At 46.0% G+C, this 26767-nt stretch overlaps 2 protein-coding genes and 1 non-coding gene across 3 annotated transcripts; all 3 read right to left on the reverse strand.

Moving 5' to 3' along the window:
• Nucleotides 1-746: 746 nt before the first annotated feature.
• Nucleotides 747-2013, reverse strand: LOC148665373 (zona pellucida sperm-binding protein 3-like). The gene is made up of 5 exons (XM_088630938.1): nt 1860-2013; nt 1643-1758; nt 1461-1567; nt 1183-1381; nt 747-753 (listed from the first exon to the last, which is right to left on the reverse strand). The coding sequence occupies exons 1-5, from the start codon at nt 2001-2003 to the stop codon at nt 747-749; spliced, it is 573 nt and encodes a 190-aa protein (XP_088487064.1). The 5' UTR covers nt 2004-2013.
• Nucleotides 2014-9139: 7126 nt separating this feature from the next.
• On the reverse strand, nt 9140-9195 carry LOC148665374 (U7 small nuclear RNA). Its single transcript, XR_015939043.1, has one exon. It is a non-coding gene; the product is annotated as a U7 small nuclear RNA (small nuclear RNA).
• A 10146-nt stretch (nt 9196-19341) lies between these two features.
• LOC148665375 (uncharacterized) lies at nt 19342-25583 on the reverse strand. The gene is made up of 2 exons (XM_088631601.1): nt 25507-25583; nt 19342-22343 (listed from the first exon to the last, which is right to left on the reverse strand). The coding sequence occupies exons 1-2, from the start codon at nt 25529-25531 to the stop codon at nt 20356-20358; spliced, it is 2013 nt and encodes a 670-aa protein (XP_088487727.1). The 5' UTR covers nt 25532-25583; the 3' UTR covers nt 19342-20355.
• Between the last annotated feature and the right edge of the window lie 1184 nt (nt 25584-26767).

The raw sequence follows: 26767 nt of genomic DNA on the forward strand, positions 1-26767 counted from the left end.
TTCACTGATGTTTGTGCACCAGTATTGTTCCTCTGCTAAGGAAGGGAAGGCCTACTTTACACCAAGCCCCTGTTGACAATTCCTTCCTTGCGTTTCTTTTAGTCAGTTTGTGCAGCCTAGAATAGGACACCAGATCTCACTCTTACTGGGCACTACAGTAGCAACTCACACTCCATAAGCACTACCCATCTCGGAAACAGGAGGATTTCCAGTATATTGAACACCTCCGTGTCTCTCACAGTAAAAAAGTCACAATGCAGCCATCTTCCCCCACTACAACGCTTTATTACTCCAGCCATTTTCAGTCCTCATTGGCAGCAATACGGGAAGCATTCTTGAAAGGGGAACCCCCACAAATACTTCCCTTGAATTCCTCCACCCCATTCAAACCTATAAACCATAAAGAAACAAGGGCAGGCAGAAGGGTCTTTCACAGCTTTGAGATGTTGCCATTACAAGGCAAGTGGAGGCAGGAGAGTCACAAGGGCCAGGCTGGTGCCTTCATTCAGGCACCTGGGGAGAAAGAAGGAGAACAATCCAGCTGAACTGCAGGACACCACCCCTACAGGAGCTCCTCCTGCCAGACCCTACCTGTCCACTGGCCAACATCTCCAAAGTCCTCTGCTCCCTCCACATCCTCACTGGAGCTCTGAGGGTCTCCCTCCTCATCCTCAGTCCAGTCAGCTCCCACATCCAGAGGAGCTTCTACTGGTGCCACAGCCACCCGACTGCTGGTCACCAGGCTCCTAGTACCTGTGGACAAGCAACACCCAGGAGTAAGGGATCTGCTATACCCAGAGTCCCACAGTGATGCTGCAAGAGGGAAGGTCACAGCATTAAGGGATCAAGGCCAATAGAGGGACAGAGAAAGACCTTCTGCCATCAGTGAAGGCAAGATGGCAGCTCTAGGCACTACAGCTGCCACAGTCTGGTTCACATCTAGATCATGGATGGAAAAGCAGACAATGGATCAGTAGAGCAAGAAGGCTGAGCAGCCTTTGAGAGCAGTACCTTCCTGGACAGCTTCTTCTGGAAGAGGAAGGCATCAATTGTGAAGCGGAGCACATCCTTCTGCTTGGAGGGGACAAACCTGGACAGGCAGCCATCTGCCTTGCTGTCCACCATGCACCTGGGGACAAGGACAAGGATGAACCCCTGCAGGCTCTCAGGGCTCCTGCCCACCTCCCCTCCCAGAAGGGGCCGTACCCCAAGTTGTCGATCACAGGGAAACGGGGCTGGGAGTGCTGGTCCGGTTTCTCCGTTACGTAACACGAGTGGATGTACAGCCTCTGCTCTGCTGTGGCAAAGTAGGCAGTGGCCTGGAAGTACATGGGCTGACCCAGGAAGTACTCATCCTTAGGAGAGAGCCGGACCCAGCGGGCTGGAGAGAGAGAGGCAGCATTACACCTGCACACAGCACCCCCTGCAGGCAGGAGGAGCCACTCACTCAAGGAGCTTACAGTTGGTGGTGAGCAGCACAAAGCCGTGTTTGTTCTTCAGGTCCTTGAAGAAGGTCCTTCTCCTGGCCCACGTGGGGACATAGCCAACCTTGTAGGAGTAGTGGAACCTGCAGGACAGAGGGGATGAGGGGCATCTGGACACTTTCCTAGCGGCTTCTGAGCAGCAGCAGAGCCCTGCCTACCTGTTGTAGGAGCACTTAACAGGCACAGAGAAGGGAATGAAGCGATGCACAGGTGCACTGGAGGAGGGCGGGGCATAGCGGAGAGTGTTGGAGTACACCAGGCGGCCCTGGACAACCTGCAGGGTCACAGAGGAAGGGATATTCCCAGGAAAGGCAACCCCGACACTGGCCCTACAGCTCACATGGATACACTGCATGTAGATGAAAACCCGCTTACCGATCGCTCGGTGCCGCACTCGTGAAGCCCGTAGATGAAGTAGAAGGAACTGCGTGTGGTTCGGCTGACGCTGCAGTTGCCCAAGGTCACCTCCGATGGCCGACAGCTGAAGCTGAACAGGAGCCGACTGACCCTCACATACATCCTGCTGGAGTCGCACTACACGGCAACTCCTCGGGTGCCCCCGATGGCCGGGCGAGCCGGCTGCCGCCCTCGCTGGGGAGGAAACAGGACGCTCTTGATGTAGGCGGGTAAGGGGCGGCTGCCGGCTTCGGGCTTCATCTTCTCCTTGTCGAAGTAGTGCGAGTACGCGTCTCTGGACACGGGAAGGCGGCGAAAGTCGGGAGCCAAGGACTGCGAGTCGTTCTCGCTTGCAGACAGGTCTTCGGAGGGCGCATCTGCCAGGTTCAAGTCCTCCAACTGGGCTGCGTCTTCAGGAGCCGGGAGGTCGGCCTGGAGCGCCAATTCCCGAGAGTCCCAGCCAGCCGGCCCGGCGGAAACCAGTGCGGGGAGCCCGGCCCCTGTGCACAGGCACAGCATAAAGAGAAACGAGCGCATCGCCAAATTAACGTCCCGCTCAATTGCTACAGGAGTAAAATAAGTAAACCACAAAACTGTTGAAGCAAGAAAGCATAAAGTGTGAACGCGGTGACTAGGTTTTTATACTGGCAGGACCTGCTACCGCACACCTGGTCACACTACCCCTCAATCAACACAATCAATTACATACAGAGACACGGATTGTTCTCAGCGTCTAATTAGAACCTGATTTCAGTCTGAGGCGGGACTCCGTGAAGCCGCCTGAACATTTTCCCGTGTGTATCTGACCTCAGCGGAGGAGTTCAACGCAATTTCGACAGAATTAAATCACCCACACGTGTAAAATTTGCTCAGATTAATTTATTTTTCAATTAGTTTCTAATTTCCGAGGAAAGTGTGTTAAACTCGCTGTCAGACAGAGTACGGAACATGCGACACGTCCGTCCACACTTTCTTTTATCGAGGGGGCTGTTCTATCAACACGTACCGCAATGAAAATAATTTTACTATTTTTCATGTGTAATTGCATGTCATATTAAAATGTGTAATACAAGCATTTCTTTGATTCCCAGTAAAGAAATACTGATCAGCTTTTGACATGATCTGATAATAATTTGTCTGATTTTCCAGAGATTGCTTTTGCTTCGCAGCACTGAGAACCTATGGAAGCCCGTTTCCGCCAGGGAGTAAAAAAAAACGCACTATGGTATCTCTGAATTGTGACTTAGAATCATAGAATTGCGACCTAAAAACTCCGAATTTTGACTTTATCTCTCACATTTGCGACTTCGAAAAGCCCATATTTCATTGTCTGACCTTTTGTTATTGTAACGAATTCGGGTTCTAGGGCTTGTGCCCTCGCCGCTCCCACCCTACTTCGTGCCTCACTCTATTGGCTCAAACCCAGGTCTTGCTAGCTAGAACCCGAATCCGTTACAATAACAAAAGGACAGACAATGAAATATGGGCTATTTCGAAGTTGCAAATGTGAGATATAAAGTCGGAGTTGTGAGTTACTAAGTCGCAATTCTGAGTTACTTAGTCGGAATTCTGCGATACCATAGCGCGTTTTTTTGTAACTCCCTGGCGGAAACGGGCTTTCATACATTTCAATTAGTCTGATCAGTGCAGGACAAGTTAATGTAGAATCATTACTATGTCTGTCTCTTGTTTGTATATAAATGAATGTCTTTGACAACTTAATGTAAGTTTTTAATTTAGTTTTACGATGTAGGTCATGTGTTAACATATGCACGAGCATACGAAATGTCTCACTCCTGATTCAGCTCATGCTCCATAGGAGAGAAGTGATTCCTCCTGCTTCTCGTACAATCATATCAGAACAGAAGCCCGTGTCGCCCAGCTCTGATTCAAGAGCGACTCGCATCTTCAGCCCTTTTTTTATTCGTGATCCTAATTTTCTTTAGTTATGATCAATATTGAACTTTTTCTAAATAAAACGACAATAATCAAACATGCAGGCAGACTTTTAAAAAGTATTAGGAGCTAACAGGGTGCCCCTTTGGAATAGTTGTCAGAAAATGTGAGAAAGGGAAAGGTACGTAAGCTCTCACACACAGCAAAACAAATCCTGAGTTTACAGGAGTAAAAGAGGAAACAAATGCAAACACCGTTTAGAAAAAACACACACGTCTCAGGCCTTAACCATGACAAGGATGGGATTTGAACCTAGACGAGCAGAGCACAATGAATTAGCAATCCAAAAAGTGACTCCTGTTTAATTTTCTTTTCGCTTGCTCGATTTGTAGTACGCTCCTAAATCCTTACAACCGATAAACAAAACGGCTTCATGTGCCACAGCATTCTGCTGCAGGTACCGTGTATTAGGCGAACCCGAATTAAATATTTCAAATATGTGAAGGATTTCATGAAACTTGAAAAAAGATCACAGCCAACGTCAGCAATTCAGAGCCTGTAGGCAGCTTTAACAGAACAAAACGATCTGAAGCCGTAATAATTTCATAGAGTGTATTGTGACACTCTAACCACGTTGTTGCTATTACTGCTACTTCTGCTGCCGTTGCTTTAAACTCTACTCAGCGGGCAAGTAAAGTTGTCCAAAGAATAGACTACTTTGAGCCGTCCAAATTCCATTATGTGAATTTAAGCTTTTTGTTTATTAATAACAGCATTAGTAATACAATGCGTGCTCAGAAACCTTACTTATTAGCTCATGAAGCAATAGTGTTTCAACAATTTGAGGTCTTCAAAAAGTAAACGCTGAAGTTTTTATACTTCATTATACTTCATTATACATTATATAATTTTTTATACTTCACCTGAAGAAGGCTCCACGGCCGAAACGTTGTGTTCTCTTTCTTCTTTTTTTCAGCATGGAATAAACCTATAACTTGTTCCTTTGAAGTTTTTATACTTCCTTGTGAGCAGATCACCTTTGATTTAGAAAAGGAAAACTTACTCCCCTGTTGCTTTTATTGCGATATCTGAATCGAGACCCAAGCGCTAAGAAAGCTGAATAACGCAAAAGTCATAAACCCGATTTTAATGTAGATACACGTTCTAATGCAGCCTTCATTACAAGACAGTCTATTTCTCGAAAGCGTGTTATGTAAAAAAGAGAAAAACGAAAATATATGGATGACAATATTTAAAAGCTGAAGATTTTACTTTTGAGAAATTGTCATTTTATGTATCTAGACGCTTTTCAAGCGCTGCTTTTAGAACTTTGCTGTGCTTCCTGAATCATTTTCAGTGTTATAAACTGGGTGTGGAAGTAGCGATCACTTTGTAGAGCAGTTGATAGACTGGAGCTGTTCAGACTACTCTTGTTATTCCTCAAATGCTTCCATCATTTTTCTTTCAGGCTAGGACGCGAGTGTGTACATGTGTTTGGTTTTCGTTTCACTGATTCTCATTGAAGATTTGTGAATTAACAAGGAAAGAATCAGTTGCCTCGGAAAGCAGAAGGTTTGGTTCTCAACGATCTTGAAGACACGCCCATGTAGTGCAGCGTGTGATATTTGTACTATAAAAGACCAAGTGCTCAAAGTGACGTCTGCGTTTGCCGTTGAAACTTTTAATCTCGGGCGCACTTTTAGAAAGCAAAGATAGAGCAGTTGTGTTGAATCACACTATGACAGCTGTCAGCAGAGTGGCGCAGCGGACGCGTGCTGGGCCCATAACCCAGAGGTCGATAGATCGAAACCATCCTCTGCTATGTATTTTTCATGCACGATTGATAAGCACACCATCAGTTTAATGAAGTGCATTAAAACTGATTTTTTCTCTCGTGTGTATGCAAGCTTCACACTTACGGTACTCTTTCATCTTTACCAATAGCAGAGACCCAAATGTATCTTTGGTTGTTCTGCGATCCTTGATATCCTCAAATCCTTCAAATTAACATCCATATCAAACCAATTGTGTTTATATATATTACAATTAAGGTACATATTAAAAATATCAACGCACATTTGTATAATGCTCATTTAATAATAATTGTCAAAGATTATCAAGTTCTCCAACAAATGAACAAATGATCGACAAATGATGATTAATCTCTTCTTGAATATAATCTCAAAAAAGAACCATTAAGGTTTACTAAGATCAAAGCTTAATCAGTGTATTAAGTTTAGCTTGCATCATAGTAATTGAGCAATAAAGTCTGTCCTAATTAAAGAGTACCCAAAGTTTGAAAGTACAACATAGAATAAAAGTACCTTTAATTGCTCTAAAAAGATTTGTGTCTCCCAGGCACCTCTTTTGTCTTTGATCTTTCTGGTTTGTGCCAGCAAAGTTGAATTCCATCATCAGTTAATTTGTCTTAAGTCTGAAAACCAAATTATGACTGAGCTTAGACATTTCTCAAGCGAGTTTTCACTCAACGTTTATTTACTCAAATATTTAGTATCAAATGTACTACTGTAATCCTTAGATTTTAAAAGACAATTTAGCAGTTTTACACCTTGCAAATTCAGTGGTTAACAAGGTATCTTTAAGCTACATTTTGTGGATATTTTAACTTGATCAAAGTAAAAATGTAATGTAAAAACATTAAAAAAATCTATAAGCAATACCTTAACAACACTGTGAACACACTTTCTTTGAAATCACTGTTGCCTACTCTCCAAAGTTGGTTTATCTGGAAATAATGTTATATTAGAAATAATATTAGAAGCTATTTTTACTACTGGATCTTCACTAATCAACTAATCAGACATACCCATTACACATTTTCACATTTTAACTCCACTTTTCTGCAGTATTTGCTAAGTCCTAGAATACAAAGTGGCAATATTTCAAAGTTCAAAAGTTGTAGTAATTTCTTAGAACATGAAGCTTTTTATAAAACACTTTATTTTGGCATTAAAAAATTAGCAAGATTATACATTATAAACTAAAAATAAGAATGTATGCCAGAGATGGATCCTATTAATCAGATGTAAGCTGTCATATAATGACCTATCTGTAACCTATAATACTAGTAGTGAATATTTTCTACACCACAGAGAGAATATAATATCATACCAGTAGGTTTTGATTGTCCATGTTGTCAAGGACTCACTTGTGTGTACAGGACTCTTCCATTGTGCTCAGCCTCTTGATGTGGAATTGGTACACCAGTTCTGTACACTTTCCCACATGCCTCAGTTCATCTCTGATCTCTATCAGGAGACCCAATCCCCGAAACTCTGAAATCATTCCCATTTTGTATCAGCATTTGTAAGGAATTAGGTCAGGATTTTTTTTACACTATTGTTATATTAGCATTACTGTAGTGTTGCTAATGTGCTACATGCAATTTATAATCCTAAAAATGTATAATTCCCACATTTGTAGTTGATTTTGTGTGATCTTCACCTTCACACTATTTTATATGCCATTTATTGCTTATTAACGTACTATTTTTAATCAAAATAATATTAAGACCTGTATGCATTCAAATAGTATTATCATTATTTATACTTACGCATCAAAAGAAGATTGCTGAGAAAAACATGACAGTATTTAACCTAAATGGCAAACAACAAATATCAGCAATGCATTGTGGTATATAACCAGAAAAGATGCTGTGTTAGATATGTTTTTAATTTCAATTATATATGCATTTATTAATGTTGTCAATATTATTACAGTTGCAATTTAACCATGGTGAGAATCCCTGCCTGTCATACAGGAGAATGGGGTTTGATTCCTGACAGGGAGCTAAGGAGCTTTAAAGCATCAAAGTGACATAAGAAAAGTCATTGTCAGAAGTGGGATATGAAAACAAGCCACCAGGGGAGACCGATGTAATAACTTCACCAGAAATATATTGAAAACAAATGGGCTGTCACTAAGGAAATTCATAGAGAAATACAGGTCCCACCATAAAACACCATAAGGAGTGCAAAATATGTTAAGTTATTTCTGTACTTCATCAGTGTCGGTAAAAGAGGGACTCAAGGACACAAAGACTCTAGTTTGGGATTCAGGCTGAGAAAGGGAAGTGTGACTTTGGACACAGGGCATTGCATAGAGGAACAAATGGCGCAACGAAACAAAATGCCAAAACCCCAGATTGAACCAGGGACCTTTAGAGCATCAGTCTAAGGCTTTCTCAGCTGAGCTATTTCAACCTCTGTTTACGATCTAACCTCTGCTGTCTGCAGTAGCCTCCCAAAGTTCCAGCATGAGTGCACGAAGAGGAGTGGTAGAGTGTTACGTAATCCAGCTCAGCTCTCTGAAGTTTGGTAGATACATCTTCTTCCTGAGTAATGTAGGATCAACTTCTTCAGGCTGGAGGAAGGGCTTGCATTTCGGCAGTAGTAACTGACTGAGTAGTGACTTCTAGGACCTGGTCTTATCAGGTTGCTTTGCCACATTTGTCAGTTCTGCTGAAAAGACCTGTCTCTAGGAAATTTAGGAAGCAGAAGAACGACTATCTGAAAGGTGACATGATCTGCTGCCTGTTTGATGTGATCATGAATGACACAGGAAATTCGAATTATTGCAATAAGACAAAACAAGATCCATAAAACACTGGCAGAAGTGCAAAATGTGAGAAGATAAAAAGACACCTGTTTCTGCCCGCTTTCAAAAAGGGGATCTTGCCCATGTGTGATGAACGTGATAATCACAATATTACAGAAATGACAGCAGCATTGAACATGGCGAGACGTGAAAGATTGTTAATTCCCTTCAAATACTCACAGTGTGTTTATTCTGCTGTATTAATTTACTGTGCTCATCAGGCAGTTACAAACCTGTTATCTACACACTGCTCCCAGAGCTGGATAGGTGACTCCACATTCTACAGCTCTCTAGCAAAAGAGGAAGTCAGACTATAGAAATGGAGAAAATCTCCTCTTCAGAATGTGGAAATATATTCCTGAGAGAAGTCCTTTCTCGACGTTCAACACTCTCTGCAAGTCACCCATTCCCACCTTGCGCAGTGTAGTGGTTATCACATTCTCTTAACACACCAAAGGGTTTCAGTTTGAAAGCGGGCGAAAACAAGTGATCACTTTTCGCACATTTGTCACTGCTGAGGTTGCTTTATGGGTCTATTTTCTATACTGTGCTGATCAATTGGAAATCAAATGGCAAAAAAGACCCGTTCCCGCACCTAAGGTCAAATATTAGGAATCAAAACTGCTTGAGTGTATGGAAGCACACAGCTTTATCAAGATTTCCAAGTGCAAGATCTTTTTATTCATAAAAGACCCTATTTATGTTGTATGAGAAATATTAATACAGAATCCTTTTTCACCAAATAAATGGGGTTCCTGACTTCAGAAAGCCTTCTAGACAAATACTAAAAGAGCAAAAATTCAATTTGGTAAATGAAATGAAAACACATACCCTACCAAACCTTGAGTACAGGCCATTCAGGATGATAATACAAAACCATTTATAATTCAACAAATAAAACCTGTCAACTGGTAATCACCACTTATCATAAAAAAATAAGTAGCAATACACAGTAGGGGACTCTTGGGTGCAAGTTAAATCCATGCAAGAAGGGGTTTAGTGTTATATTTCCAAATCAGATATGCAAATGAGAGATCTGGCCCAGCCAATCTCAAAGCTCCCATGGTATGGAATGGAGCTGCTCCCCTCTTCTAGTTATTCACACTGGAGTTAGGTTACATATTAGCACATTTCATCTAACAGTTGCTCCAGAAACAAAAACGTAAACAAATGATCTGGAATGTGACCACACCTATGAGAATGTAGTTCAACAGATAACTTGTAAACCTTGTCATAAGATGTTTTTTGTTCTACAAAATATACTTTATTCTGCAAAAAAAACATCTCAAAAGGAACATCTCACACATATTAACACTCCATGTTATAAAAAACAACGGCGGAACGGAGATTGATTGTCCGTTATCAATCTTTGCGAGTGGGGGCGGATTTGCGCAATTAAGAGAGTCCCTCCAAATCTACCACTTGCTATTGTCCTTTAATCTCTGTATAGGTCCCAAAGTCCATTCCAGCGCTCCCTCGCCGTGGGGAGACCCCATTTGGCGACGTGGTGCTTCGTCCTCCTCCTGAGGTCCGCCAGGATCCTCTCCTCCAGCTCCCTCACCCCCCACTTTATGTTGTGCCGGATGAGAGTGTTCCTCGCCTTCCACAGTCCTTGTTTTGTGAGGGACAGTAGCAGCCCCCACAGGTCCTGTGTCCCCTTGTCCAGTCTGGTGGGTGCCAGCCCCCAGCAGAATGTACTGGTAACTGAGCACTGCATCCTTTCCCAGGAGTTGCATAATGTTGTCCATTCTGCCCCACACCACCTTGGCGAAGAGGCAGCTCCAGAACACATGCTCCTGAGTCTCCTCGACAAAACACGTGTCCCGGGGGCAATGCGGATTCCTGGTTAGCGAGTGTCTGTAGAGGACCTCTCTGGTAGCCAGTCTCTGGTGCACAGCCATCCAGTTGAGGTCCTTCAGTTGGTTGTCAAGTTCTTTGGGCTGTGTCCTTTCCCAGACTTGTCTGGGAACCTGCAGCCTTTCGTCAGCGACCAAATGCCCCCTCACCTCTTTGTACAGGGCTCTGTGGTTGGTGCAGAGCTCTGGCTGTCTCGTGGCCTCGTACCTCCTGCTCCACTTGACAGCGTGGGTGTAGAACTTCGGTCGCCTCTCTGCCTTGGGCCCAGTGTTTGACCACTGGACCAAGTGCCTCATCGGGACGGAGAGCCACAGCCTGACAAAGTACTGGTACTTGTGGCCAATGGGCTCCTGCAGCGCCCGACAGAGGTTGCAGTAGAAGATGCAGTCGAGTTTCAGGGGGAAATGTGGGACATCTCGAACCCCTTCCTCGACCGGCTGACACATCCGGTTTTCGAGTGATGTACTCGTACTTGCCACCCCAGACGAGGCCGAAGATAATCCCTTGCAGCGCTCGTCTGAGTCTGGCCGGCAGCGGGTACACCACCGCCAGGTAAACCAAAGCCGCCAGGATGTCTGCTTTCAACACCATCACTTTCCCTGTGTAGGACAGCGACCGCGTTTTCCACAGACCCAGCTTCGCGTTCACCTTGGCGATCCTCTCGGTCCAGTTGTTGGTCTCGTTGTCCTGGCTCTGGAAGGAAACCCCCAGTATTTTGAGGGGCTCCGTGCAGAGCTCGAGACCCTCTGGCGCCGTCGTCCTGTGCTTCCAGGGCCCGAAGAACTTCAGTTTGCTCTTTCGGCGGTTGAGCTTCGACCCCGAGGCTCTGGAGTATTGCTCCATGACCTGCAGGGCCCTCCTCAACCCCCTGTCCGACCTCAGGAACAGCGTCATGTCGTCAGCGAACTGGGAGATCTTCAGGGTTTCCCCCGCGCCTCCCGGTATCTCCAGGCCGTCGATGACAGGGTCCCGTCTCACCGTCTCTGCTAAGGGCTCTTGCCGAGCTGTACTCCTCCTCTAGTTGTCTCTGGAGTCGTGCAGCTTCCTTCCTCTCCCTGGCAGCCTTCCGTCTGCAGAACATCTGCGCCAGGGTTCAGGTCCTGTCCTTCACCGACTCCCACCATTCCACCATGGAGCTGTAGCCGTCTCTCAGATCGACCCAGCTTGCGTAGTCTTTACGGAACAGTGCCCTGAAGTCGTCTTCCTCCAGTATCTCCCGGTTCAGCTTCCAGTACCCAAGACCGAATGCCGGCAGGTTGGTGTTAGCCATCATCGACAAGCGCTCGTGGCTGGAATACCACTCCGGGGACACCGTCGCCGACTCCAGGGAGCAGGTCGTGTGCAGAAAGATGTAGTCCAGGCGGCTGCACACTCACCGGGAGTTTTTCCATGTCGTTCTGGCGTCATTAGGGCGGCACCGTCTGAAACCGTCTACCAGGGAGAACTGCTTGAGTAGCGACTCCAGCTCTGCCGAGCTAGCGTCGCTCCCCTTCTCCCGGTCGACGTTGAAGTCCCCACCAAGCACCACCTGTCTGTTGGTGGTGCAGCAGCTGGCCAGGTCAGCAAACACTTCCTTCCGGATAGAGGGTTCCGCCGGAGCATAGACGTTAATTGCTCTCAACTTCTGCCCCCTCCAGTCGATCTCTGCGACCACGATCCTGCCCTGCACCACCGAGAAGGAGGAAACCAGCGTCAACTCTTGGTTTCCAAGGAGGATTCCCACTCCGGAAGAGTGGACCCCTCCTACGCTCCAGCATGATTCTCCCTTCGTCCATTCCATGGTGAATGTCAGCTTGTCACTTTCATCCTTCAGGTGGACCTTCTGTAAGAAACAAACTGAGAAAGACTTTGAGGCCAGATCATGAAAGACTCTTAGCCCTCTCACGTTAGTTGTTAGAAAGGTAAGTTTCACAATCATGATTAAACAAGTGAAAGTTGAACCTCCTCTCTTTGTGCTTACAGTGGAAAACTTGGGAGTCTACATCTGGGCACTGTTTAGCCTAGATGTAACTCCTCTCCTTGGGTGCTGGGGGGAATATGCTGGGCTCCCTCCAGGTCTCACTGGGGACTGAAAGGTAAACATGCTGGACAGGTCCAGCCCTACCATCAGTCCCGGCTCCAGGGCGGCTTCAAAGTAATCCTCATCTTCCTCGAGGAAATTCTCCGCCACCGCTTCGGGAAGGCTTTTTTCTTTCCTTTCTCCAGGAGTTTCGGGGACCTCCAGTTGCTACTGGGCCTTGGGTGAGGGGGGCTCCACTTCCTGGGCTGCCTCTTCCTGTTGTTCCTGAGCCTCGGGGGAGGGGGGCTCCACTTCCTGGGCTGCCTCTTTCTGTTGTTCCTGGGCATCGGGGGAGGGGGTTCCGACTTCCTGGGCTGCCTCCTCCTGTTGTCCATGGGACTCGGGGGAGGGGGGTTCTGTTTCCTGGGCTGTCACTTCCTGTCATCTTTGGGCCTCAGAGGGGAGGGTTTCCTTTTCCTGGGCTGCCTCCTCCGGTTGTTCCTGGGCCTCGGGGGAAGAAAGTTCCGTTTCCTCTAGGACGAGGAAACGGTTCTCCCTTACCACTCTTTTCTTTTGTCCTTCCGAAGGTGGATCTGCCCTGCATCTCTTCTCCCGCTTTCTCTTTCCCTTCTTGCTGGGAGTTATGAGGGCCCTTCCTCCGGTCAGCCATTTTGTCCGTCGTCCTGGCGGCCATCTTGTGGCACTGGTGAGGCTGGGGGTGTGGCCTCGGCAGTTTCAGTTCTCTGCGGGGGAGGTGTTACCAGTTCCATTGGTACGTAAGGGTTGTATGTGAGGACTGTGATGGTCCTCTGGTTTGTCTTCCTCATAGGCTCAGGCCTGAAATCAGAGAAACCGGGGTGCTTACCTTTTTCTCTGATCATTTTCGTTGCCTTTTCATATGAGGCGTCCGTGGCCATGTAGGCCTCCATGCATCTCTCTGCCTTGTTGTCTTGCAGGCAGTAGAGATCTCCGGCCACCAACTGCAGGATCCTTCTCAGGAAGGTAATGAAAAAGGATTTCACAGTTGGCATCGTCTCTGTTTTCTTAGTCCAGTGGAACCGGATCAATGTCTTCTTGTCTGCCATCTGGAAAGGAGAAAAAAGAAAAAAGGAGAGAAAGAGAGAGAGCAAGGTCCTGTGGAGAGGAGGGTTTAGCTGCCCTCCTAAAGGAGCAGCAAGGGAGCCCTGGCCTTTGCCCTTGTGGGCAAAGCCCAGCTAGGTGCAGGCGCAGGAGGAGAGAGAGAGGGAGCGGATAGTGCTTCCGAGTCTCGAGGAAGAAAGTAAGCACCACGGGCAGGCCACGAGTATCTATTCCCAGCCAAGAGGCCAAGGAGGCAGAGAGAGAGAGAGGGAGAGGGAGCGGATAGCGCTTCCGAGTCTCGAGGAAGAAAGCAAGCACCGGGGGCAGGCCACGAGTATCTACTCCCAGCCAAGAGGCCAAGGAGGCGGAGCAAGAGAAAGGGGGAGGGGAGAGGAGAGAGCAGAGAGAGAGAACGTTGCTGCCGGATCCCACCCAGCTCAGCTGCTGCTTGGCCTTAACCCCCTAGTCTCAACCTAGGGCGATACCAGCTCAAGCACTCTTCAGGATCTTCGATCACCTTCTAGAACTTTGGAAAGACAGGAACTACGGGCATGCCACTTGAACTTGATCTTAGCCAAAAGCCCGATAAAATTGGATTCCAGCTCACTGGCCCTGCAAAACTTAGTTCAAGACTTTAAACTCTCAGACACATATAGATGTATATATCCCACAACAGCAGGATATACATGGTCAGGGAGGAATAGCAGCTCCAGAATTGACTATTGCTTTGTCTCAGAGAGAGTGAAAGTTGTTGGGGTCACTCTTCAGCCTGTCTTCTTCTCAGATCACCAGGCTTTAGGGTGTAGAGTGGAACTCAAGGGTGGGACTGTCTTTGGCCCAGGCCTCTGGAAACTCAACACAAAGCTGCTAGAGAACGAGGGGGTAGTATCCCGCTACAAGGAGAAACTATCACAGTGGCTGTCCTTGCAGTGTCTGTATGGGTCAGTAGGAGAATGGTGGGAGGAGGTGAAGGTGAGGACAAGGGCCTTTTTCATGGCTGAGGGAAGGAAGGCTGCTGCCAGACGGAGAGGAGTGCTAGCCAGAAAACAGAGGCAGCTGCAGCGTCTCTACACGATGCTGCACAGTGGCTTCAATGTGCTTGAGGATATCGCCCTTTTAAAAAAGGACATCCGAAGCATAGCGGAAGAAAGTAGTCGAGGAGTGCTGTTAAGAAGCTGAGTGCAGTTCTTGGAAGAAAATGAGAAGTGTACTCGCTTCTTTTTCAGGAAAGTGGTAGGCTCCAAGTCTGTCATGGAAAGTGTAGTTGATGAGGAGGGAAGAGAGAGAACAGAGCCGAGTGCTATCCTCTCCTGCATCGAGGCCTTCTACTCAAGACTGTACAGAGGTAAAGGATGAAGAAATTCATTTTTTTACCTCAAAGCTAGAAAACGTTTTGAGTGAAGAAGATAGGGAAGTACTTGAGAGGGATTTGACAGTAGAAGAGCTGAGACAGGCTATGGAGAGCATACAGAAGGGGAAAACTCTGGGTGCTGACGGGCTCCCTAAGGAATTTTATTGCACCTTTTGGGATCTGCTTCAGGATCCACTAATGCTCCTTTTCGAGGAAAGCTATAAGACAGAATTGCTGCCTGACTCCTTAAGAGAAGGCACTATCTCTCTCTTGTTTAAGAAAGGAGCAAAGAATGACATAAAGAACTGGAGACCCCTCAGCCTGTTAGGTGTGGACACTAAGATCCCATCCAAAGCCCTTTTCCTGCGCCTAAAAAATGTAGTGGCCTCACTGGTAGGGAAAGAACAGACTTGTGGGATAGCAGGACGCCTGATGAGCCACAACCTGGCCTTGTTGAGGGATGTCTGTCTGTACTCGGAGGATCGCTCCCTCTCTCTGTGCATTTTAGGTGTAGACCTAGAAAAGGCCTTTGACCGCCTAAACCGGCAGTACTTAACATCGGTACTTGAGCGCATGAAGTTTGGCCCCATCATGAGAAAGTGGATTAACCTGCTATACACAGGTAGCAACAGCAGAGTAATGGTTAATGGCAATAAATCACGCCCCTTCGAAGTCTATTCAGGGGTGAGGCAGGGCTGCCCATTATCCCCCTTGTTATTCATTTTGGCTATGGAGCCCTTAGCCTGTGCCTTGCGCCAGGATCAGGGGAGGAGAGGTAAAGACATCTCTCTACATGGATGACGTCACCCTGCTCCTGTCTGACAAAGCCTCAATTAGCAGAGCTCTGCAGTGCTGTGATCGTTTTTCTTTGGCTTCCTCCGCAAAAACTAACAAATCTAAGAGTGAGATTTTTTATCAGAACTGGAGGGAGCCAAAAGAAGGACATGATCTCAGGCTGCAAGAGAAGAGAATTAAGGTCCTGGGGGTGTATTTTGGAGAAGAGATGGGAACAGTAAATTGGCAGAACAAATTGCCAATCTTAAACAAAAAACTGGTGCAATGGAAGGACCGAGACCTCACCATGACAGGGAAGGTGCTGGTCATCAAAGCCGAGCTCTTGCCTGTCTTGAATTTTCTGGCTTCTACCTTCCCAATCCCACACCATGTTACGGCAGTGCTGAGGAGATTGATGTTTCAATTTCTATGGGGTGGGAAGCAGGAAAGACTCAGAAGGGAAATAATGTACAGGCCGCTACCCTCAGGGGGGAAGTCTGTCCCAGATATTGCTACGAAGCTGCTGTGCATTTTCCTGGCCTCTGTGCTGAGAGGCTTTGCAGCAGCACCTGCAGCACCTGGACTTATTTTGCCAGGCTCTGGGTAGGTAGGGAGGTGTTCAGAGTGTGGGGTGTCAGACCCAAGCTGGATGTCCCACTCTCTGACACATGCCCTGCAATTTATGGGACAGTTAAAAGTTTTCTAAGATCTCACCCAATTGGCCATATTCCCCTCCGAGATGTCAGCGTCCAAAAACTGGAAGATTTCGTTGCACCCCAGAACAATAGGCAGACCCCTGTGGGCATTTTAACATCAGCCCAAACAAGGAAGGTGTGGAAACACACATCCTCTAAGTTTCTGTGCAACATTCACAGAGATTTAGCCTGGAGTGTCGTCCACCAGTGCTTACCGGTACGAACTTTCTTGTACCGTAGGGGCCTCACCCCCAGCCCTCGCTGCGTTAGGGTGGGCTGCGGCGAGGAGGAGACTGTGACCCATCTCCTGTGGTCCTGCTTTTTTGCTAAGGCCTTCTGGGCACAGTTTGAAGATTGGTTGCAAGCTCTCTCGCCCCAATTTACCCTGACCGCTGCTTTCGTCATATACGGCATCTCTCCTGACAAACTTCCTCCTGACATGTTTGACAGGATCTGGGCCGTGGTGAACAGTGGGAAAGACGCTCTGTGGAGAGTGAGGAACATGGGGGTGTTCAAAGGCATCGGGGTCCCAGTCAAGGCAGCAGGTAGCCTGGCCCTGTTCATCACCCGAGAGAACTATTACCTCAGAGATCTGTGGAAAGAAGGGAGGGAGGAAGCAGAAAATCTGTGGGAAATAGAGGGCATAGGACAGTATCTCAAGATGCTTGTGGTAGTGGGGGACTGCGTTCGAGCTCTCCCCCGATGTGCTTGGTCCAATATCAGATACAGAAGATTTCCGACACCACGAATCATGTGCTTGCTATAGGGTCCCAGTTTGAAAGGAATCGATGACACTACTAGTTCTATATAGTTCTATTCTATTATTTACTTATAGGTCCAGAGAACCAATTCAAGCTGGTTACACTACTCCTTCCGGACATTCATTCCCTTTTCAAAGTGAGTCTTTTTGTTGTAGTTTGCATTACTTAGGATGATTATAGAGGTTAGCCTTTATTTGGTCATGGGGGGCCTCGGTACTGTATGCTAATTCTAAAGACAGTTTCACCCATTTTCTGATTGCTAGGATCTGTACCAGTGCAGACATGTCAAACAGTGAATGGCTGTACCTCTATTGTATCCGTGCATCCGTGCTCAATGAATGAAATCAGTAATAAGTGAATATATGTATAGTTATATGAAAAACAAGTGGTTTATTGACTGATATTCATTTACAGATTTAGAGGCAGCTTCGATATTCGTTTTACAAACGGGTTTTTTTATATGTATGAGTCACACACATGCCATAGCAACAAAACATCTCTAGAAATTAGGCTATAGATCACTTTTCTTGGAAATGTTAAATGTCCATACTTCAGGCTTTCCTCCTAAAGCCTACGGCACCAATGGCGACCTCTGCTGGCTGAGAGAGCAAGAGCTTACAGCACCTGGCATTCCCAGGCGGTTTCCCATCGAAATACTAACCAGACCTGACCCTGCTTAGCTTCCAAGATCAGATATGTTCAGGGTGGTATGGCCATAAGCTAAAGCAATGGCACCTGACACGCTACTTGAAGCTGTTTGGCGGGGGTTCTGTGTCCCCTGAGGAGGACTAAAGGATCTTTCATTTGCAATTCTTTGGAAAGGAGCTTCTTTCGAAATCAATGCGTGGCTGGATGTTCGCAAATGTGCACCCTTGTGTTGGCTTGTCCTGCACTGGATAAGGACAAACAGGTATCAGCTTGTTCCCTTCTCCCACCCCTCTCTGTGTACAGTAGAGCCTCCTGTCCTGACTGGAGGACCTCATCCAGCTGTGTCTGAAGAGATACCAAAGTACCAGCTTGATCCACACCCAGGCACGTCTCTGTGTACAGTAGAGCCTCCTGTCCTGAATGGAGGAGCCTATCCAGCTGCGTCTGGAAAGAAGCCAGGGTATCAGCTTGTTCCCTCCTCCCACCCCCCTCTGTGTACAGTAGAGCCTCCTGTCCTGACTTGAGGAGCTCACCCAGCTTTGCCTGGAGAGAAGCCAAGGTATTGGCTTGTTCACCTCTCCCATCCCTCTCTGTGTACAGTAGAGCTTCCTGTCCTGCTTGGAGGATCTCATCCAGCTGTGTTTGGAGAGATGCCAGGTTATCAGCTTGTTACCCCCTCCGGCCCCTCTGCGTACAGTAGAGCCTCCTTTCCTGACTGGAGGAGCTCACCCAGCTGTGTCCAGAGAGAAGCCAGGGTATCGGCTTCAACAACAGGGCTGGGCAGCTTGTTCCCTTCTCCCACCCCAATCTGTGTACAGTTGAGCCTCCTGTCCTGACTGGAGGTGCCCACCCAGCTGTGCCTGGAAAGACACCAGGGTATCAGCTTGTTCCCCTCTCCCACCCCCCTCTGTGTACAGTAGCGCCTCCTGTCCTGACTGGAGGAGCTGATCTAGCTGTGTCTGGAGAGGAGCCAGAGTATCAGCTTGTTCCACACCCCCACAGCTCTCTTTGTACAGTAGAGCCTCCTGTCCTGACTGGAGGAGCTCATCCAGCTCTGTCTGTAGAGAAGCCAGGGAATCGGCTTGTTCCACACCCCCACCTCTCTCTGTGTACAGTAGTGCCTCCTGTCCTGACTGGAGGAGCTCATCCAGCTGTGTTTGGAGAGAAGCCAGGGTATCAACTTGTTCCCCCCTCCCATCCCTCTTTGTGTACAGAAGAGGTTCCTGTCCTTACTGGAGGAGCTCACCCAGCTGTGTCTGGAGAGAAGCCAGGGTATCGGCTTAATCCACACCCCCACCCCTCTCTGTGTACAGTAGAGCCTACTGTCCTGAGTGGAGGAGCTTGAAGGCATCCTCTCACGAGGCACAAATAAATGTAGGTGTCTTGTGCATTTAACAGGACAATTATTAATTGTAGCAGTAAGTCACAAAATGATTCTTTGATGGTTATTATAAGACCGACCCAGCAGGATAACTCAGCAACGCACACACACATGGATACTAATACACGAGAATACATTTATTATTACATAAGATGTGCATATCAACATAACAGATCTTATAGTGAGGGTTAGCAGAATACAAAAGGTATATATTCAATCACAAAGAGTTACAAACCAAGAGGGACATACATTCCGTATATCATTCATTTAGACCGTTTTGTAAATGAACTTTGTTAAAACTTGTACATTAGATACTCAAAAGCAAGTATGTGACTCATAGGAATTAAATTGATATCAACTCAGGTTGAGGTAACAATTGAATTCTCGAGCTGTAATGCAGAATGTTGAATACTCATGGGCTCTGTGGGGATTCAGATCTCCCGCGGACGCAAAGAAGCAGTGGCAGGCTGTTGCTGCATGCAATCGGTGCTCTCTGGCCCTCTCTGGCTCTGCTGGTGCCAGGCAGTGCTGGTTCAACGTGAGAGAAGAAGAATAAGAGAGATTTCTGCTGCGGTGCGCTGCTGATGCTCTCTGAAGACTGGCTAGTCAGTGTTGGCTTAAACTAATGAGAGATTGCACACAGAAAAATGACTACAGATCTGAGCAAGTCACACTCTTTAGACAGGAAGAAGACCGGTTCGTTCCCGATGTAGCGCGAGTCCTGAATACTGATATTCAGCTGTCCACAGCTCCGACCGTAGTTCACTCGTTGATCAGGTGAGCGTTTGCGATGGGTTCACGAGGCTTGCTGCTGGGCTAACCTTGGGTGGATCCTTTGGTTACGCTGGCAACCTCCGTTCTCGACTCTTAGAACAAGGAAAAGTCCTGGCACTCGGACACATTGGCCATTACGTGACTGTCTGAGCTGAGTCTGAGGATGTCCAGGAGGAGCTGGAGTTTTACCTGGAGGAACTACGGTCGCTCATTGGTTGAAAGTTCCATGGGCATTCGAGAATCATTTTGTGACTTACTGCTACAATTAACAATTGGCCCAGTAAATGCACAAGTCCCTACAGTTATTGGTGCCTCGTGAGAGGATGCCTACATTTATTGGTGCCCCGTGTGAGGATGATTAACCATGAACTCTGACCTTGGGGTTGTAAACCACTTGGGATGAGACTCTCCCTTGGAATCTCCCAGACAGTGAGGCACCAGAGATGACCATTAATTAGGGTGGCTGATGTGTCTCAGCTTTGGGAGTTGTTCCTTATCAGAACACTCTATCAGCTAGAAAAACACCTAAAATGTGAACCAAATGGAATGGCCTCTCTGTATCAAGCACCACTTGAGATGAGGGAGAGAGAGACTGGCAAGGGAGCAGCAAACTTAATTCCTGTATTTTAATAAACCCTGCCGCTACAATGGTCTCTCTCCTGTGTGAATGCGCTGGTGGGTTTTTAAGTCACTTGACCGACTAAAACTCTTCCCACACTGACTGCAGCTGAATGGTCTCTCTCCTGTGTGACTGTGCTGGTGTGATTGTAAGGAGTTTTTCCGACTAAAACTCTTCCCACACTGACTGCAGCTGAACGGTCTCTCTCCTGTGTGAATGCGCTGGTGAGTTACTAAGTTACTTGACCGACTAAAACTCTTCCCACACTGACTGCAGCTGAATGGTCTCTCTCCTGTGTGACTGTGCTGGTGTGTTTGTAAGGAGTTTTTCTGACTAAAACTCTTCCCACACTGACTGCAGCTGAATGGTCTCTCTCCTGTGTGAATGTGCTGGTGCCTTTTTAAGTGACTTGACTTACTAAAACTCTTCCCACACTGACTGCAACTGAAAGGTCTCTCTCCTGTGTGAATGTGGTGGTGGGTTTTTAAGTCCCCTGACCGACTAAAACTCTTCCCACACTGACTGCAGATGAATGGCCTCTTTCCTGTGTGAATGTGCTGGTGGGCTATTAAGCTATTTGACTGATTAAAACTCTTCCCACACTGACTGCAGCTGAACGGTCTGTCTCCTGTGTGAATGCGCTGGTGGACTATTAAGCTACTAGACTGTCTAAAACTCTTCCCACACTGACTGCAGCTGAATGGTCTCTCTCCTGTGTGAATGCGCTGGTGGACTATTAAGCTACTTGACTGACTAAAACTCTTCCCACACTGACTGCAGCTGAATGGTCTCTTTCCCGTGTGAATGTGCTGGTGGGCTATTAAGCTACTCGACCGACTAAAACTCTTCCCACACTGACTACAGCTGAATGGTCTCTCTCCTGTGTGAATGTGCTGGTGGGTTATTAAGCTACCTGACTGTCTAAAACTCTTCCCACACTGACTGCAGCTGAATGGTCTCTCTCCTGTGTGAATGCGCTGGTGGACTATTAAGCTACTTGACTGACTAAAACTCTTCCCACACTGACTACAGCTGAACAGTCTCTTTCCTGTGTGAAAGTGCTGGTAGGGTTTTGAAGTGCTAGAATGACAGAAACGCTGCTTCTCCCTTTGCCATAATGGCAGTTTGTCCACTCCATCTGAGCAAGGCCTTGAGTGATTCTTCCTCATCCTCTGATCGTTTTGGGGTCTCTTATTCTGCAAATGCTCCATGGAATGGTCTTGCTCTGTGTGCTGAAACTGAGATTTGTTTTCTCCATTGTGTCCTTCAGTGTGCTGCTCAGAAGTGTGAATCATCTGGGACTCCATCCCCAGCTCTCTGAGACTAAAACCGCCCAGTTCATTCAGTTGTTCCTCTCTTTGCCCAAGAACAGACATACTCTCCAGTTCATTAAAACTTTCAAAAATTTTCTCAGTAACCAGATTATTAAACCTGTGTGTAAAGTCATCAGATACTAAGGGATCATATGATTGTTTTAGACTCTGCAGTGACAGTCTCTCCACTTGAACAGAACAAGGCCTAATTATTATCAAGCCCTGTAGGAGCTGCTGTTGCTCCTCCCTGTACTGACTCTCCTCTCGGTGCTGTAACTCAGTACTGTTCTCTTCACCAGGGACATCAGTCTGCTGCTCTGCAGGTTCAATCAACTTGGGATCCATATCCTGCTCTGTAAGATTTAAAACATCCAGTTCTTCACTGTGCTCTTGTACAGAGACACAGCCCAGTTCATTACAACTTTGTGTAATATTGATTGTGTCCAGATTATTCATCTTCTCTGTAAAATCATCACATACTAAGAGCCCCGGTGTCTCACTCTCAGGCTCCGTCTTCATCATGGGCACAGAGTCCAGATCCTTGACACTCTGTTTGCTGTCTGTGTGCTGCTCACTAAGTGCCTCTTTCCCTGCTGCAGCAGTGAGCTCTGTCTCCTGCATCAGACTGGAGCCCCACTCCTCCTGCTGTTCAAGGAGAGCCCTTTCCCCAGTGTCGGAGAGAACACTGGCCTCTGAGCCTGTAAACACAGGACAAGAAGACACGACCTTTATAAGAATAAACTATTTTATAGTTTTATACCTTTAGAGGTGGCTTCTCAAAGCATTTTACAGAATGCCAATTACAAAAAATACACAAAATGAGCACGATGAGAACACACAGTTAGAAGAGACAGTAGACAGTGGTCCTAAGCACAGTAGGAACAGAGGGGTACAGAACAGTTAAATAAAGTCTCTTCTGAAGAAAAAGTTTTTGAGTCTGGATTTGGAGTTTAGGGAAGGTGACTCTCTGATATCCTTGGGGAGAGAGTTCCAGAGCTTGGGGCAAAACAGGAGAAGGCCATGTCACCCATAGAGTGTAGACAGACTGGGGAACAAATAGATGAACACAATTAGAAGAGCGAAGATTGCAAGGTAGGGAGTAGGGTGATAATATCAGACCAGTATGGAGGTGCCAAACCAAGACATAGAGAGTCTTATAGGTGAGCAGGAGGATTTTTAAGTCGATATGAAACTTGACAGGAAGCCAGTGCTAGGACTCCAGGATAGGAGTAATGTGATCATTTGTACTAGACGTGGTCAGGGTTCTGGCTGCTGAATTTTGGACATACTAAAGTTTGTTCAATGTGGATTTAGAAACCCCAGAGAGTAGAGCATTACAGTAGTCCATTCAAGATTAGACAACACTTTTCAGCCACAGTTAGTGATAACATAGGGCGAAGTTGAGCAATATTTATGAGGTGAATGAAAGATGTTCTGACAACATGCTGCACATGTGGGTCGAACGTCAAATATCATCCCCAAGTTTTTCAATTTAGACTGAAGCTCAAGTACAAGACCATCTGCAGATAGAGTTACACATTGGTTGTACAAAGGTGATGGGTGGTGCCAATAAGCATGACTTCAGTCTTGTCACAGTTAAATGAAGGAAATTTTGAGTCACCCAAGTTTTTATATCGGGGATGCAAATAAATAGAATAGAGACAGCCACATCAGCGTCAGGTTTGGTATAGATGTATATCTGAGTATCATCAGCATAGTAGTGATAGCTGAGGCCATGTGATCTTAAAAGCTTTAAACTACACACACGCTTACAAGTACACTCACAATCAATTTGGGTTGTTTAAACATAGCGGAATATGTGGGTATAAGGGCATGTTCTGATTTAGCTTCGTCAGAAACCTAACTGCCATGTAAAAAGTAAGACTACTGTAATAATATCACTATTACATTACATTTACATTGACACTGCACTGAGAGAGAGAGAGGTTAATACAGACACATTGACTGGACACTAAAGCACATTAACACTGCACTGAGAGAGGGGTTAATACAGACACACTGACTGGACACTACAGCACATTAACACTGCACCGAAACAGAGGTTAATACAGACATGCTGACTGGACCGTACAGTAGATTAACACTGCATTGAGAAAGAGAGGGGTTAATGCAGACACACTGACTGACTGGACATTCCAGTACATTAACACTGCAATCAGAGAAAGGGTTTAATACACACACACACTGACTGGACACTCCAGTGCATTAACACTGCACTGAAAGAGGGATTAATACAGACACACTGACTGGACATAACAGTAAATTAACAGTGCACAGATACATACGGACTAGACACTACAGCACATTAACACTGCACTGAGAGAGAGGTGTTAACACATACATACTGCCTGGACACTACAGTACTTTAACACTGCACTGAGAGAGAGGGGTTAATACTGACACTGACTGGACACTACAGGACATTAACACTGTACTTAGAGAGAGAGAGAGATGAATACAGACACATTGATTGACTGGACACTACAGTACATGAACACTGCACTGAAAGAGAGAGGGGTTAATACAGACATGGACAAACTGGAACTAAGAGCATATTACCACTGCACTGAGAGAGGGGTTAATACAGACACATTGACTGCACAACACAGTACATTAACACTGCATTGAGAGAAAGGGGTTAATAGACACACACTGACTGCACATTACATTACTTTAAAACTGCACAGAGAGAGGCAGGTTAATACAGACACTGACTGGACACTGCAGGACATAAAGACTGCACTGAGAGAGAGGAGTGAATACAGACACAGTGACTGGACACTACAGTACATTAACACTGCAATCAGAGAAAGGGGTTAATACAGACACGGTGACTGGGCACTACAGTGCATTAACACTGTACTGAGAGAGGGGTTAATACAGACACACTGACTGGAAATAACAGTACATTAACACTGCACTGAGAGAGAGGGGTTAATAGATACATACAGACTGGACACTACAGTTCATTAACATTGCACTGAGAGAGGGGTTAACACAGACTTACTGGACACTATAGGACATTAACACTGCAATCAAAGAAAGGTGTTAATACAGACACACTGCACACTACAGGTCATTAACACTGCACTGAGTGAGGGGTTAATACAGACACTTTCTGGACACTACACTAACACTGCATTGAGAAAGAGAGGGGTTAATATAGACACACTGGATTAATATTCAAGGACTCAATACAGACACAGACCCTGGACGACAGTAATACTTAAACCAATTAAATAATGTTTATATACACAATCATTAGTATACTTAGTAAAAATTTAGACCAATACAACGTAAATACAATATTAACAAATGTTCATGTGGATAGCTGCGTCAGCATGCGTAGGCTGCAAAGGGACAAGTAATAGGTTTATTCCATGCTGAAAAAAGAAGAGAGAAAAAACAAAACGTTTCGGCCGTGGAGCCGTGTTTTTTCTCTTCTTTTTTTCAGCATGGAATAAACCTATTACTTGTTCATTTATAAATGTTGTTTCCTAATGACGTTGGAGTACAAATGAATTAAGTGAAACAATTGTTGAATGTGAACTAGGTGTTTTCAGCACCGTAACCGGACAAAACAGTTCAGTTTCCAATAAAGAATCCCGCTGCTACATCACACAAGCCTTTCCCACGTCACTCTGCATCTCTCCACTATATTCTCACCACTGAGGAAAGTTTTTATGACACTTTGATAGTTTGTTAGATAACGAGAATGTTTACTCTTGCGAGATGTTTTCTTTAAAATAAAGTTTATTTAAAAAAAATCTCACCAGTGAGAAAGTTATAGACACTGGTTTTAAACACACATACTGACTTCATACAAGTCACCACACTGACCTGAGAGCTGCAGTTCTGTGTCCATTTCTTCTTTTATTTCTGCAGTGACTTCACAGGGAAGCGTGTGTCCAACACGATCTGTCTTCCTTATCTCCTCCTGCTCCCGACTCCTTCTCGCACTGCTGCAATCTCCGCTTCAGGCTCTCGTTCTCCTTCTTCAGCTGCGCCATTTCACTCCCGACACTTTCTTCCACACACTGTGTGATTTTAAACACGGCCCGTCTCACCAGAGTTTGGGAGACGCTGCAGAGTTTGTCTTGAAACTCGTCCTCAGAGTCAGACATCATGTTTCGGAAAACTTCTGACACTTCATACACGATCGATTTGAGCAAAACCTGCATGAACGAGTCAAGCTGGGTTTGCAGATTTAACAAGCACTCCGCCATCCTTCTTCAGAGTCGGTCAGAAACAAAGGCTGACTTCCGAAGTTTAAACAGAACAACTTATTTTTTATTCTTCACAGATCCTGTTGTCAGGGCTGTGCTCTGTTCAAGCATAAACACAGTCGACAAGACGTTACGTATTCAGAACCTGAAGTTATTTTAAAGAAAAACAACAACTTTCTTTATCTAAAGAAAATTATTCAGTCACCCACACGTGGTTGAAGTACATGCAGGGTCGCGCAGTATAATGACGTCATTCGTTAGCGCGACCGCAGCTTCAAAACAATAGAGAAGCGGAGCTGAGAAAGAGGAGTTTCTTCAGCCGGATATAAACTTCTCTGCACCTCCTAGCGCCACCTAGTCAAGAGGAGTGAATCACCTGCGACGTTCGCCGTTCGTAACGGAACAGATGGATTTTTTTGCCCTTCCACAACCATCCCCCCCAACGAAAACTTCTCAAGTGGATTTTTTCAATTGGATTTTTATCTCCCTATGCAGGTTTTTGGTTAAAGAATAGAAGATTTCTCTTTCATATTTCACCAATTGTTAGAAATTCTCGAAAAACAAGTGGTTCCAAGAAAGGAAATAAATACTTGAATTTAACAAAATCAAGCCATATGTGGTCGTCCTTAATGATACATTCTGTATGACAAGACAGGAAGAAAGACACCTCAGGACTTCGGACACAGGATCTCCTGTTTATTGAGAAAAGGTTTAACCATCTGTCAATTTTCATGTCCAAGGAGCTCAATTTGCATTCCGTGTACAACAGCGTGTCTTCTACACCCGCCACTGAAGCACAGCACGGGCTCAGCATCTTGACATCTCCCAAACAGAGACACACAGAGACCTTTTGGTGGGATTGTGGCTCACAAGGG

Source organism: Lepisosteus platostomus, chromosome 5 (assembly GCF_059453375.1).
Source record: "Lepisosteus platostomus isolate fLepPlt1 chromosome 5, fLepPlt1.hap1, whole genome shotgun sequence".
NCBI lineage: Eukaryota > Metazoa > Chordata > Actinopteri > Semionotiformes > Lepisosteidae > Lepisosteus > Lepisosteus platostomus.